A 14922-nucleotide genomic window follows, 5' to 3' on the forward strand; every position below is an offset into this window, starting at 1 on the left:
ATCTGCTGCCTGCACGAAACTGTACTGGATATGAACACTGCCAGGGACCTAGACTCATCACCATCTGAGCATCCATGAATTGGCGTCAGGATAGGAACCATCAGGAAACCAAACTCTCTCGCCTATTTCCGTTGTGAGTCCATGCTGCTCGACACACTCACAGGTTTAGTTGCTCTTCACCAAGAGGTAATTGAAATAAACTCCAAGAAAACTTACAAGCGAACACAGACAGGACCGAAGAAATGAAATAAAACGAAATGAGAATGAACCCCAACTCTACCACAATCTTACGAGAAGTCTTGGGGATTTACCTTTCCTATGTAAGGGTACGTTTCCTCAGAGTTGATGCCTTGAAAGTCAATCACGTGATTAAAGCCTTGCATTGCGGTTCCACCATGGCATCCAAGTTTTGATCCCCGACAATCAATCATATTCTGTTCACTGAGAGAAACCAGGTTTCCATGCTTTTTTGCCCACTGTCCTTCTATGCCACCAGTTGCACTGAAAGCCCAGGAAGAACGACATTGACCCTAGTGTTGACAGAAATATAACCACATTAAATCATATTGATCGAAAAACGATAGCCAGTTTGCATCTACATTCATTTGGAACACAGTCTCACACTAATGCTCTTCGTCTAAATGTTTGTTCAGGTGTGCCTGGGTTCGGATTTGATTTGATATATGTATTGTAAGGTGTTGCGAACAAAATTGAGGCCCTTTGTTTATGAGCAATAGAGGCACATGATAGTATGCGAGGATGATGAGATCAAAAAAGACTTGGACAAATGGTGCATTGTAGAGAGTGGGCACAGGGGAAATTCAATGTCAGGGAGATCAGTATGATTTGAGCTAGAGTCTCATTACCGTCTCATAACAGCTGGGGAAATGCTGTTCCTGCACCTGCTGGTGGATGTGTTGAAGCTTCAGTATCTTCTACCTGACGGAATGCATGTAAGGAGTACACTACCGGGGTGAGATAGGTCCTTGATGATGTTGCCTGCCGTTTTATGGCAGCAAGATGTGTAAGTAGACTTCATAGATAGAGTATTCGGTTCCATGATGGTCTGGGACTCGCACACTACCTTCAGAAGTTTGTTATGAACCTGAGCTTCGCAGTTGCCACACATGGCCTTCCGGACCCAGACAGTATGCGCTCAAAGGTGCAACTGTCGAAGATAGTGAGGGTCCTTGTGCACATGCCAAAATATCCGAGCTCTCTGAGGAAGAAGAGGCATTGTTGTATATTTTCCAACGGCACAAACACATGGTATGTTCCGGAAAGTTTGTCCATTATGGTCAGTCGAGGAAATTTGATATTTTCAATTCTCTCAACCTTATTCCCATTGATGTAGTTGGAAGCGTATTGTTCTCCTTTCAATCTGAAGTCAATTATGTGTTCTTTAATTTTACCGAAATTGAGAGAGAGAGAGAGAAAGTATTCTCATTGCACCACGTCAATGGTTCCCTCTAACTTCCTTCTGACTTGTCATTCATCGTTGTCAAATTTCCCTCCTGCTACAATGTTGTCGTCAGTGAATGTACAGATGGTGTTCTTTCGGAAATCGTGGGTGTAAAGGGAGTACAGTAACTGGTTGAGCACTCATTATTGGGGGACGCAATTGGTGAAGGTTATTCGGGAGAAGGTGCAGTTGCCGATCTTCAATGATTGGTATCTGTGGGTCAGACAGCTGCAGATACAGTTGCAGAGGATAGAATCATGACCAATGTCACAGGGTTTTGTGTTCAATGCGGAGAGGATAAGAGAGTTGAAGGCAGAGGCGTTGTCAATGAGCAGGAGTCTGATAAAAGTGTCCTTGTCCAGATGTTCAAGGGGTTCGAGAGATATTTCACCCACTGTGGACCTGTTACTTTAATTGGCAAATTATAAGTGACTGAGGCAGGCTGGGAGAATGGAGTTGATGTGGGCCTTCACCAGCTTTTCGAAGCACTTCATGATTATTGTGCTCAGGTCACTGGTCTGTATTCATTAAGGAACAATACATGAGTTTTGTTTCCTCACTTACGAAGATGATGGTGGTCTTCTTGAAGCAGATTGGGACTTCAGCTTGTAGAAGAGAGATTTTGAAGATGTCGGAGAATTTTCCACTAGATGGACCACACTGGAGCTGCGTTGCCTGGCGGGGACAGTGTTTGGGCCAAGCAGCGTCGTTAGGGTTATTCCCAGGAGGACTGATCTGATTTCTCCAGCAGTGACCAACAACTTAAAGCATTGACTTGTAAGAGGATTATTTGATTATGAAAAGTCTTCTTAATAGCAAAACTAGTCTCATTATTCAATTTCCTCTCTTGGCAAATTCACGACATGCATAAACTATCAAGGGAACATGGCATGGCTCTCCGAGAGGGACAGGATGAAAGCTGTTTCCGATTGGTTACAAACGACCATGATGTTCGATCAGACCAAATAGCATCTCAGGGCTTGATGCACAGGCTCCAGTTGTATGGGCTTTGCGGATGAACTTTGGCATCTGACATTTGCTGGTCCCAAGTCCGGGGATCGACCATAGTCTGCTGCTGGGGCGGGGAGTTGTCCTTGAGTCTGCAATCCTGTGACTTGGTTTCAACAATCCTTTGGCTACAAAGTGACCAATTCGGGGATTGGGAACTGTTGTCACAGGAAGAAGAGTTTCCATTTCTTCACCTCTGAGGGCTGTACATTGAGAGGTCTGGGAGATTGCAGTTGTGTTCGAAGATAGGTGATAACACTATATGCAATGGTGAATAAAATGAATCTTAGATGGGAAGGGATTCCATAAAGTTGTCGGATGAGGTGTGACAGTGTTAGCAGCACAACCTTACCTCTGCCAACCTTGCTCCTCTTCCTTCCACATCCGACACCAGGCTCTCAGTACACACATTGATCCTATGTGACCATGCCATTAGGCATCATGGTGGTGCAGTTTCATTAAGGCTTCTCTCCACCGAGAGAGAAACAGCCAAGTGGAAGGACAAGCTGATACCACTTTTCGAAAAGGAGCAAATAACGTACGAGGTTTGTCACGCTTGTCACTAAACATCCTTTTCTTTCATTGCCTCAGAAATAATGAATACCAGTTTCTGAGTTGGGCAGGAAGGATCGGACTCATTGTTGCAGCCTGTGAGCCCTGCAATGGTTTGTTCAGTCAGCCTCGCAGCATTTTTGCCTGGCGGGCGTGAGGGAGCACTGACAATGCTGAGCAGAACTGGGCAGCAGTTTGGAGTTGGAGGCTCAGCCTCTTTTATGATATCTTGAGTCTGGGTCTTCGGAGTGACCTGTGTGTGCTTCCTCCTCCAGCAGGGCACTGTCCCTAAAACTTGTGATTAGAAAGTGGCACCTCTACTACAGGCCTGTGGAGCAGTTGGCGATGGGGTACAGCTTAGTGCCCATGGCCAGCAAACGCTGAGGGTGCTGGACCTGCTTCTCCATGGCAACTCCCAAACTATCCTTGGAGGTTAGCTGATTCATTTGATTGGGAATCTGGGTCCCCGCAGTGTATCTGCATCCCTGGCGTCTTTCAAGTGTACATTCCTGTCTGCTGCAACTGCTGCTCCCTTGTACATGTAGATGTTTGCTGACACCACGGTCTCTTCTGCCCGTACCGGGTCGCTGGCAGCCCTCCGAGTGCTGTAGGAAATGACACAGTGAGGTGCTTTCCAGACTGTGCTCCCACACCCTCAATATTCCAGGGAGCTGGTGGTGTGTGCTGGACGCAGCCTTACTGATATTTCCTCTGAGGTTGCAATACTTTCATGCTCAGAGAACGAGCAGGTGTCTTCTTTCACTGTAGAGCTAGAATAGATGCTGATGGAACCGACAGAACACGAAAGACAGAAGTTTCTGGGGCTATTGCAAAGACACACTGAAGAATTAATGAGACTGACAGAGTGCTAACAAAGCAGTGATGAGTAGTATTTTCACGCTGAGTGGAATGTGGGTGTATCATGTTTTCTTGTGAGCAACAGGAGTCACTCCTCACAGGTTGAGGAATCTGGTGTCAGACACCTCTCCACCAATCCAAGAGCTTTCTGTCCTCCAGTGTTCTCTCATCTCCTGGAATGACAAAAACGGAAGGATTGAGTGACAGATTTAAGTTTTGCATGGCCGTTGGTGTTGGTACCTGACGGGAGGTATTCCGAGGTAGTGAATTGGCAATGCTGATGCGATGTTGGTTTTGAAGATGAGGAAGACGTCAGTGACAGCATGAATCTGGGTAGGAGGAGGTGCTGGGGCTGGGATAAAGTGAGTCGGAGGGGGAAGGTGTTTTGTCACAGAGATTCTGACACATAGCATTCTTATGGCATGTTGGTTGTTTTTCTGCACCATTCTCTGGCCTGTTCGAAAACATTCCTATCTGAGCAGGGCAATGTTACCATGCTCGTGCTCATGTTGGTTCACAGCAGCTTTTTCATGATGGGTCAGCTCCCAGGATATCGGACACTAATCAGGAATCTATTGAATCGCTCTGGGAAGAATGTGTGGGAAGATTAGACTCGGAGTGGATATGTGGGATGGAATAGCTGCATTGACGGAGCTCCCGAGATGCTTTTGATAACGATAGTGAGAATTCTCACTGAGCCTCATGGTGTTCTCCCACCCAAACATTCAATGCAACTGACACTTAGTGAATTACAGTATAATCTGATCGTTTACAACTCCCATTTGTACACAATATTTCATATACTTACCAGCAGGCTCTACCCTCCTGTCGATCAGCCTTGTCCAGTTGGAGAGAATGATTGAGAAAGGTACAAGGCCCAACAGAAGTGAATGTGATTTTAAAATTTGGAGTGTCGAGCATATGATCGAATATTCTTTGAAAAAGACTGGACATGGTATCACAAGGAAGCTTGGCACTGCAGCTCGCAACATTACCATGATTGAGTTGTACCAATTTACATCTGAACTTATATTTATTACATCGGAATTGTACTGGTAGACTTCAATTTTACAATTTAATCGAACCATTGAATTTGTGTTTTCAGTAAGATTTCTCTAGATATTATGAGTAAAAGCACGAACATTATCATTGATACATATACCATGTTCCCTTGCCTGACCATAATCAATACCAGGAAATAAATGCAACAAAAAAACAGGAGAAGCAATTTGGGTTAAAAATGATCGACTGAAACGAAGCCTTTCCTAACAATTCCTACAAGCTGATCATAACGTCCAATTCTGTTGAGAAATTAATGTCTGCACTTAATAATCTTGAGAGCTTTTTCTGATTTTTACCTGGTTTTTCACTGGAGTAACTAAACCTTCTCTTCGCCAGTCAACAGATGCAGTTCTCAATTCAATGGGACTTTCCTCAGATTCACTATTTTCATCTCTTTCATCAGCTTCAATTTCAGTCATGTTAACAGCTTCGATTCGGCGATGCCCATTCATGAGCTTATTGAACTCTTCATTAGTCTGAAAATTCAAACACATTGGTGAATTGATTGACTTTTAGTTGTGATTATGTCGGAGAAGAATATTCTACATATTCGCTGACTTTCACGTGAAGTGCGGGGAAAGCAATGAAGGCATCCGTTACTCGTGTATAATCTTTGACTGACTAAATGAGCAGCAGGCAAATAAGTGGCCATCCATTTCGTACCAATACAGTATAAACCTGTGTGAGAAGCCTCGAGCAGCTCAACTTTGTCTGCTCGATCGTTCACTAACCAAAATGGCAGGAGCTTTCTAGATGTGTTTCATTTTGCAAGAATCAGTTCGATAATGGTCTCTGATCATTAAAACCTGACAGGTCAATTTCATCATGGAAGGATAGGTTAAGTCACCTCAGATTGGTGGGGTTTATTGGTGTTTGAGACGAACCTTCGAATCAGGAGGATTTCAAATTCCATCATCGGCCTGATCTGATTTCCGGATAACACGTTGGTCTTGAGTTGGCCTCATGGCCCTTGGACCATTAGATTTAGATGCGAAACTCAAATTGTTAATTTTAATGAAGATACTGGATTGGAATGGTTATAAAAGGACCAAATGTGATGTTATCTATCATCAAATATCGTATCATCAGGAACTGTGGATGTCTGCCTCTCCAACTCAGCTTCAAGACTGGTAGTGAGTCATCTGGTGTCTCTTTTTGATGGGTAGGAAGGGATACATGTCGGTTTGAAAGGGGAATGAACATGTCCCATCCTCTGAGTAATAAGCGGGGCCCTCGGTACATGCAAAAGTCTCAGTTGCGCCAGCCTTTTTGCAGGCTATATGGAGCATGCCTTGTTCCAGTCCTACTCTGACCCCTGTCAACGTTCTGTCTCTGATCCATTGATTGTTGCTTCCTACTCTCACCCAGAATTAGAAATAGTAATCAATTTTACTTCGAATTTCCACCCTTCCCCCAACTTCACCTGGAATCTCTGAAAATCTTCCTTTCCTTTCTTGAGTTTAGTGTTTCTATTTAAGGGCTAGACTATCTACTGTCTACCACAGTTACGTTGAACTACGTCTCCTCACACCCTGCGATCTGCAAAGATTCCATTCCATATCCCAAGTTCTCCACCTGTACTGCATGTTCATCGGTGTCACCACCCACTGGGGTGTTTGTCACATGTTCGTTTTTCCTTACCTAAGGACTGCTCTCAATGTCGTTGACAGGCATTTCAGCTGTCTTACTCAGTTTGCGGAATTGTTTCCTCCCCCATAAGAACATAACAAATAGCAACATGAGTAGACTAGTGGCCCCTCCACCTTGCTCCATCATTCCATTATAATTGACCCAAAATTGCCCATGTTGCCGTTCCTTCATTTTGATTGTGACCCTTGATTCCCCTACCGCTTAAGAATCTCTCTCAGATTAGGCATACAGAGAGTCTTAGTGTCATAGAGCTGTACAGTTTGGAAACAGACCATTCGGTCCAACCCGTCCATGCTGATCAGATATCCCAACCCAATCTAGTCCCATCTGCCAGAACCCAACCCATATCCCTCCAAATACTTCCCATTCATACACCCATTGCAAATTCCCTTCAAATGTTGCAATTGTGCCAACCTCTTCCACATGTTCTGGAAGCTTGATCCATCCATGTACCACATACTGTGTGAAAACGTTGCCCCTAAGGTCTCTTTTCCATCATTTCCCTCTCACCCTTAACCTATGCCCTCTACTTCTAGATTCCCGATCCCCGGGAAAAGAAATACTTTGTCTAATTATCTTATGCATGCATCTGATAATTTTGTAAACCTGTATAACGTCACTCCTTACCCTCCGACGCTGCAGAGAACACAACCTCAACTTGTTCAGCCTCTCCCTATCGCTCAAATACTCCAGTCCTGCCAAAATACTTTTAAATCTTTTCTGAAACCTTTCAAGTTTCCCAACATCTTTCCGAGTGGAATGAGACCAGACTTGCACGCAATATACCAACAGTGACCTAACCAATGTCTTCGACAAATGCAACATGACCTCCCGACAGCTCTATTCAATAACGTGACAAATATAGGTGAGAATAACAAACGCTTTCTTCACTATCCTATCTTCCTGCCAAGACATTCAGGGCTCAGAGAGAAGGAATTCCTCCTCATCTCTATTTCAAAATTATGTCCATCTATTGTGATTCGATGATGTCAAGTCCGAGCCTCTGTCATTCACGTCAACATAATCTGTGCACTCACCGTGTAAAACCCAGTAAGAACATGTAAATTTCAAAGGGATCACCTGTCATTCTTATAAACCCCATTCAGTAAAGTCCCAACCTGGTTGGTCTTTACTCGCTCGACAATCTTTGGTGCAGTTGTTCCCCTCCATCCCAGAAGAAAAATCGGGTTATTTCTGTCTTCACTTTCCATCATCCCAGTCTCTGTTTCTTGTTTAGCGAATAAATCCTCTACGATTGCCTCTATGTCACGCACTAAACCATCAGCTATTACTTTGTTTAGCAACAGCTGATGTGGCACTGCATGACATGTTTTTTAAAATTGCAAATGCACACAATCTATCGGCTTTCCTTTGGTTAAAAAAAGTTTTGTCTTGTTGTTCAATTATTAACATTTGTGTGCACATAGGTCCAGCAAGTTATTAAAGAGGAAAAGAAATGTTTGCCTTTAATGCAGAACAAATACAGCACTAAAGTGGGGAAGTCTTGTTGCGATTGGACAAAGTCAGTCAGACGACACAGGGGGCACTGTGATTAGCATTGATTTCACTCGTTACGGAGAAATATTTGGAAGGAAATTTGAAGCAGATTAATCAAAACTATTCCTACGAAGAAGAGGGTTATCACAAGAGAAACACTTTGACAGACTGGGCCTACTCCATAATAAAGATGAGGAGAATGAGTGCTGAACAAACGGAAACAAATAAGATTGGAAGCAGATTGACAGGACTAATGGTGAGAGGATGATTTTCTGGATGTGAAAGGTGAGAACAGAACCACAGCCTGGCGTAGACATTGTCGCTATTATTTACTTATCTATGCGACTTAACTCTGTGATCTGCCTGTATTGTTCGCATTACAAAGCTTTTCACTGTGCCTCGGTACACGTCACATTGATTTCAATTCGATTCAATTCAATTTAGTTCAGTTCAGCTCAGTTCAATTCAATCCAATTCAATTCAATTAATTTCTTCTCAATTCATAGGATGCTGGTGTAATGCTGATGTCATTAGTTACATTTGTTTGAGATGCCAAGAACAAGGGTAATGACCAACTGTCCTGAGGAGCAATAATACAGAGAGCAGGATCATGTACATCAATTTGTTTGGAAAGCAGGTTAGTTTAACTGCTTTGGGATAAAGTTTAGTCAGTGTTAAGGTCGGGCGGAGCCAGAGATCCAGCAGACTCAAGAAGAATATATTAGCCGAAGGGATCAGCCTCCACAGTACAGAATGCAACTCCGGCGTCCAGACATCATAATGGACAGCATCTGTGGAGACTCAACAACATAGAGGTGTATCCATAGTGTGACTGCCGTCCATAGAGGGAGCTCAAGCCAGCCAGTGTTGTTTAATGCAATTTAGTTGGCAGAATCTGATCGTGCAAGTGAGCAGACATTGTCGAATCAGGGGATTGTTCGTCATTAGAGTTCTCTTCCGCAGAGAGAAATGAAGACTTTAGTCATTGAATGTATTCAAATTTGAGAGAAATGATGTTGATTTCTAGAGGAGTTACGGGTTATGGAAACCCGGAATGAGAAGAAAGGAATCACCAATTTGGAGTAAAGGGAGATCAATCATTAAGTGCACTGAATGAGTGAGTCAGCTTGGAGGACCAAATGTCCAAGTGCTCCTCCTGTAGCTGAATATAACTTCCCAATTATACAGCTTCACAATTTCACAATGCCCAGCATCAAATAGATCCCAGACGAGACATGCTGCACACACCAGAGCTCCAAATTTGTTCATTCCCACTTTAGATGTGCGTTTTCCCAATGAATGTTCGATGTTGTGTTGTTCGATGTATCTCATGTTGTCCTCCCATATCATTCTCCTGTAGCTCTCCTCATCCTAAATAAAGAGATTAATATAATCAGGTTCCAGCATCTTTCATTTATAAAATTATACAGAAGCATTAAAAATCCGCTTGTGAAACTTGAAATAACATTTTGCTGTCAGGGTCCATCCTCCCAACCAGATCTGAAAATTATTAATCAGGTTCCCCTCACCCCACTCAAAATAAAGCACCCATAGCAAAACCTGTCGAGTGGCCAGTCTAGAGATTCATGCTGAAAGTATATTAAGAACAAAATAGCTGAACAACAGGATGATTAAATCGACCATCATGAATGACGTTGACAATGGATACGTTCTCTCCACTACCACCTGTCCCTGTCTGAAGTAAGATTAAGCAAGTGACAGGCAGGAAATTCAATAAGCTACGTCCTTGCGAAAAAACTGAGGCCAATACATGGGCAATTACTGTGCATGTATAAACCTTCTTAATCTGTTGTGTGAAAGGCCTGCCTTAAGCTGCCAGCATAGTATAGTCGGTGTCAGCAAATAGACGCTTCATTGAATGCGCCGCTTGGGATGATCCGACGACTTCCCCATCCCTCTGTCTCCAAGTTCCCCACTTATAATTGCCTCTTCGACACCAAGAATGGATCTTAATCTACGAGAGGCAGGTTTGTGGTATTTGTATTAAATCCAACAGGACTGCAACGGGATCCTAGTAAATTAAGATACACTAAGTCGCTCCTGATTCACTTTGTGTTTGGTCAGTTCTCTAATGAAGTTAGAAACTCGGAGATTTCCTATTGAATGTAAAGATCAATATTTTCTCAATGTCACTTCACTCAACAGATACCTCTCATTGACTGCAACTACATATTCTCAATCTCTGCCAATTGTGTGCAGACCATTCCTATTCTGAGCAAGCTTAACATTACAGACTCTCCTTTTACCTTGGTGTACTGGTTCCCATGTTGTGATTTCCAATTTTTCCAGTCTTCATCCAATTTCGAATCAAGTATGCCTGTTGAGGCTGCAGCCAGAATAGATACCGCCACACTGCCCAGAAAGAGCCAGAAGTTCATGATGGACAATCTAATAGGCAAAAACAGTGGGCTTTAGACAGGGAGTTTTGTAATTTTCAAGTGAGCTGCTTCCTTATTCAGAGAAGGAACAATATAAATTGTACAAATAATACAAACAAGAAAATTCCAACAATTCATCCAATGCTGAAAGTTTAATGTAATTCACCTTCATGAGGCATCGTCAGTGGATTGGAATATTCCAGCACTAGATTGATCAAATTAATGACGTTTCAAATTTAAAACCAATTATTGGAAAGTACACGGTAAAATGAAATCATATTTTTCCATAAATTGCCTTCGTGGGATGAAAGTTATTTGACTGACGGTCCACAGGTTTAATCATTCAACAGCTCATGTCGTAATGATTTCATTGCATTCAACCTTACATTGAGGAATGAATCCTTCGAGGGCATGACTGTAGGATTAGCAACAGGAAATCAAGAACAGGTGGACATATTATATCGTTATCTTCTGTCACTTTAGACATTGCAAAAAAAAATCTGAAGACAACATGTAAATCGCGAGTTGAAGGGGAAGGAAGAAATTGAACCAATGCATTCAAAATGGAAAGATACAGGAAAAAAAATCTAACTTAAGAAACTCGTATGTCCTCAGTAAAAAGATAGAATTAATGATAGGATTCCGAAATTAAATGTGTGCAGCATTTTTAAAATGTTGATGTAAAAAGTCACAAAACAATGGGTATGACATGAAAGTAGTTTCGGAGGTGTGGTTCCAAAATGGTCACGGAAGGGACCATTCAACTGAGTATTCAAGAATCCTTCATGTTCACGAAGTCAACGACCAAAGCGGAGGGAATTTGGCCAGCTCGTTTGATAGGCTTCAATGTGAAAAGGGAAAGTTGAAACGAGAGGCAACCATTTGTGTTTTTTTTTACACAGAGGCTGGTACATGCCTGGAAAATGCTCCCAGTTGAGGTGCGAGAAGAAGATGCAATATCGACGTTAAGAGAAATTTAGGCAGACACATGAACAGGCAGGATATGTAGGGTCACAGAACATGTGAAATCAGATTAGATTAAATTAGAAGGGCATCATGGTAGGTGCAACCATGGTGGTCTGAAGGGCTAGTTTATTTGCTGCACTGTTTCATGTTTAAAACCATCGGATGTCAGTGAAATAGTGAGAAATGGTTTTGTGGATGACTATGTGTGGTGATGAGAAACGAAAATAAGTCTCTGGTAGGTCTTATTCCTGTGTTTCTTAAGAGCGTAGATGGAGAGCACAAACCAAGGAATAGTGAGAATTTGTAAGAATGGTACCAAATTAGCCATTACAATTTTAAAGTTCACGTTGATTGGATGAATCAAATTGATAAATACAGCCTTGTGGTTGAATCCACGGGGTGTACTTATAAGAGTGTTTCGAAGAATACGTTCTAGATTCAACCGGAAAACAAACTATTTTCGTCCTGGTATGTATGAAACTAGACAGGATCATCAATAATCATACAATAAATGATTCGTTCAACAAAAGTGGTCACAACTTTTACGGAAATTCATATGTAATGTAAAATTGAAAATCTTGCATATCAAGCGAGTGCCTGAAACTGAAAGAAGATCAAGCACAAGAAGATGATGACAGCGTTTAACTCAGTGGGCGATGGAAAAAAATGGTGAGGGAAGAGACTGGATAAACAGTGGGATACAGTTAAGGTAACATTTAGGTATTCTTATCAAGGAACTATTGAATGATGTAGATTGGAAGAGAAGAATACACCATTTATTGCTAAATATCAAATTCACGTCTCGTCTAAAGAAATTGATCATCATCTGTGCAAAAATCGATTAGGAGATTAAAAAAGTAAAAACTGACAAATGACAAATATTGATGAAGAGAACAAGAATATGAATGCTAATGACGATTTAAAAATAGAAAGTGAAAGCAAGGACTTTAATACTTATTTAAAGGAAGAAGCTAGCTGAAATATTGATTATTTCGATGATGTGATTTGCCCATGAATAATAGAAAAGACGAAAGTAGCAGGGAATTTGAACACATATCCAGTTTCATGTTAAAAACAATAAAACAAAAAGATTCACAATCAAGAAGTAAAGGGAAGGAATTACCTTGATCACTGAAGGAACAATTATTCAGAAAGCAAATGAGATTAAAGTCGGACATTCACCTGGATCTGAATGATTAGATCTGAACGTTTTAAATATAGCTACTTCAGTGATAATGGGTACAATAGTGGCAAAATCATTGCGGTTCAGGAATTGTTTTCGCTGATGGAAATTTGCAAATACAGCAATACGCAAAAAGGAGAAGTATAGCAAATTGGAAGATTTATGCAAGTTTGGAAATATGATGTCATTGGCTAAAATAGAACAAAGAGTAACGACGGTTACCACACAGCAACAGGCCTATCGGTCCTACAAGCCTGTGTTGACACATATTGCCCGTTACCAATGAATTGTCTTCACTTAGAGGAACCAAGTTCCTCAACCTCCGTTCCTATTCTTGTTTTCGACCAGGTACGTCTTCAATACTGCCATTGTGTCTGCTTCCACCAACTCTGTCAGAAAGCACTCTCGGCACTCATCAATTTGTGTGACATGCTTGACTCTTTTAAAATGCACGCCCGCTCCGCATGTTTCCCTGAGTAACTGACCCCTCCCCACTGGGAAAAAGGTCTCCGACTCACCATTCGATCCATGCCATTCATGTCCTATTATCTGACAGGTCACCCCAAAAAGCAAACCCAGTCTCCGTGATAATGAACATAACACATAGAAAATTACAGCACAGCACGGACCCTTCGGCCCTCGTTGCACCGACCTCTGCAACAAAAGTAAAGCACATCTACATTACACAATAACAAATTCATCCGTACGTTTTCCAAATGACCGTTTAAATGCCCTTAAGCCTGGCTGGTCAGCTGCTGTTGCAAGTAGTGCGTTCCATAGCCTTTCTACTCTCTCAGGAAAAAAAAACTACCTCTCACATTCGTCCTATACCTCCAGCCCCACAATTTAAAGATGTCCCGTCGTGCTAGCCATTTGAGGAATAAAGTCTGTCAGTTTCCATCCTGTCTACCTCTCTGATTATCTCTTATGTCTCAATTAAGTCACCTCTCAACCTTCTTCTCTCTGACCAAAACAGGCTCAAGTGCCTCAACCTTTCCTCATAAGACCTTCCATCCATACCAGGCAACATTCACGTAAATCATGACTGAACCCTCTCCAAAGCTTAAACATTTTTCCTCCAATTCGGTGAGAAGAACTGTACTCAATATTCGAAATAAGGCCACACCACAGCTTTGTACAGCTGCTATATTACCTCGTGGCTCTGAAACTCAATCCATCTGCCAATAAAAGATAACACAGCCGTATGCCTTATAAAGAAATTACTTAACCTGGATAGCTTTTTTCACGGAGCTCTGTACATGGACACCGTGATCTCTCTGCTCATCTACACTAGCAAGAATCTTGCCATTCGCCGAGTAAACTTTATTCCTGTTGCCCCCTCTAAAGTGAATCATCTCATACTTTTGCGCATTAACCTACACTTGGCACCGCAGCCCAGCTCTGCAGATTCTCTTTCTCCCTCTGTACCTTGTAACATGCATGAGCATTATCCACAACTCCACTGACCATAATGTCACCCACAAATTTACTGTCATGTGCTTGTCCGCCCTCATCCATGTTTTGTATAAAAATAACAAACAGCAGTGGCCCTAAAACAGAGCCTTGCATTACACCACTACTAAATGAATCCCGGTATGCGCATTTCCCGTCAACCGCCTCCCTCTGTCTTCTTTTAGCGAGCCAATCTCTGATCTAAACCAAGAAATCATCCTGAATCCCATGCCTTCTTAATTTGTGGAATAACCTACCATGGGGAACCTTATCAAAAGCCTTACTGAAATCCATGTACACCGCATAATCTCTTTTACCCTCATCCAAACCGTTGGTCACCATCTTATTAAACACAATGAGGATTGTGCAAAATGGGCCTCCCTGCGCAAAACCGTGTTGACTATCCCTAATCAATGGATTCTTCTCCAGATGATTATAAATCCTGTCGCTTATACCCTGTCCCAACAATTCACTCACAACCGAGGGAAGGTTCACCGGTCTATAATTATCAGAGTTGTCTCTACTCACCTTTTGAACAAGGCAAGAACATTTGCTACCTTCAGTCTTCTGGCACTCTTCCCGTAGCCAATGTCAACATAAGGAAAAAAGCCAAAGTGTCTGAAATCTCCTCCCTGTTTACCAGGAAATCCGAGGATAAATCCCATCCAGTCCAGGGGATGTATATATTTTCAAACTTTCCAGTAATGCTACACCTCCTACGTGTGAACCTCAGTCCTATCTCGTCTCTTAACTTGCATTTCAGTATTCTCGACAGCCTTTCGCCATAGCCAAAATGTCCGCCATACCAGGCAAGCCTTTTCTGTACACTCACT

At 42.2% G+C, this 14922-nt stretch overlaps 1 protein-coding gene across 1 annotated transcript; it reads right to left on the reverse strand.

The window, feature by feature from the left end:
- Window positions 1–287: 287 nt before the first annotated feature.
- LOC140466499 (procathepsin L-like) lies at window positions 288–10496 on the reverse strand. Its single transcript, XM_072561980.1, has 4 exons — window positions 10357–10496; window positions 9338–9460; window positions 5239–5418; window positions 288–530 (listed from the first exon to the last, which is right to left on the reverse strand). The coding sequence occupies exons 1-4, from the start codon at window positions 10486–10488 to the stop codon at window positions 288–290; spliced, it is 678 nt and encodes a 225-aa protein (XP_072418081.1). The 5' UTR covers window positions 10489–10496.
- Window positions 10497–14922: the final 4426 nt, after the last annotated feature.

The sequence above is a fragment of the Chiloscyllium punctatum genome, chromosome 43 (assembly GCF_047496795.1).
Source record: "Chiloscyllium punctatum isolate Juve2018m chromosome 43, sChiPun1.3, whole genome shotgun sequence".
Classification (NCBI taxonomy): domain Eukaryota; kingdom Metazoa; phylum Chordata; class Chondrichthyes; order Orectolobiformes; family Hemiscylliidae; genus Chiloscyllium; species Chiloscyllium punctatum.

What these genes read in the sequence shown, in the direction of transcription:
- LOC140466499 (XM_072561980.1), bottom strand. Translation starts at nt 10,488, where the DNA reads ATGAACTTCTGGCTCTTTCTGGGCAGTGTGGCGGTATCTATTCTGGCT. An exon ending in ATGGGAACCAGTACACCAAG is followed by an intron (nt 9,461 to 10,356) that starts GTAAAAGGAGAG and finishes CTCTTTATTTAG; the next exon opens with GATGAGGAGAGCTACAGGAG. An exon ending in TGAACAAATTTGGAGCTCTG is followed by an intron (nt 5,419 to 9,337) that starts GTGTGTGCAGCA and finishes TTGAATTTTCAG; the next exon opens with ACTAATGAAGAGTTCAATAA.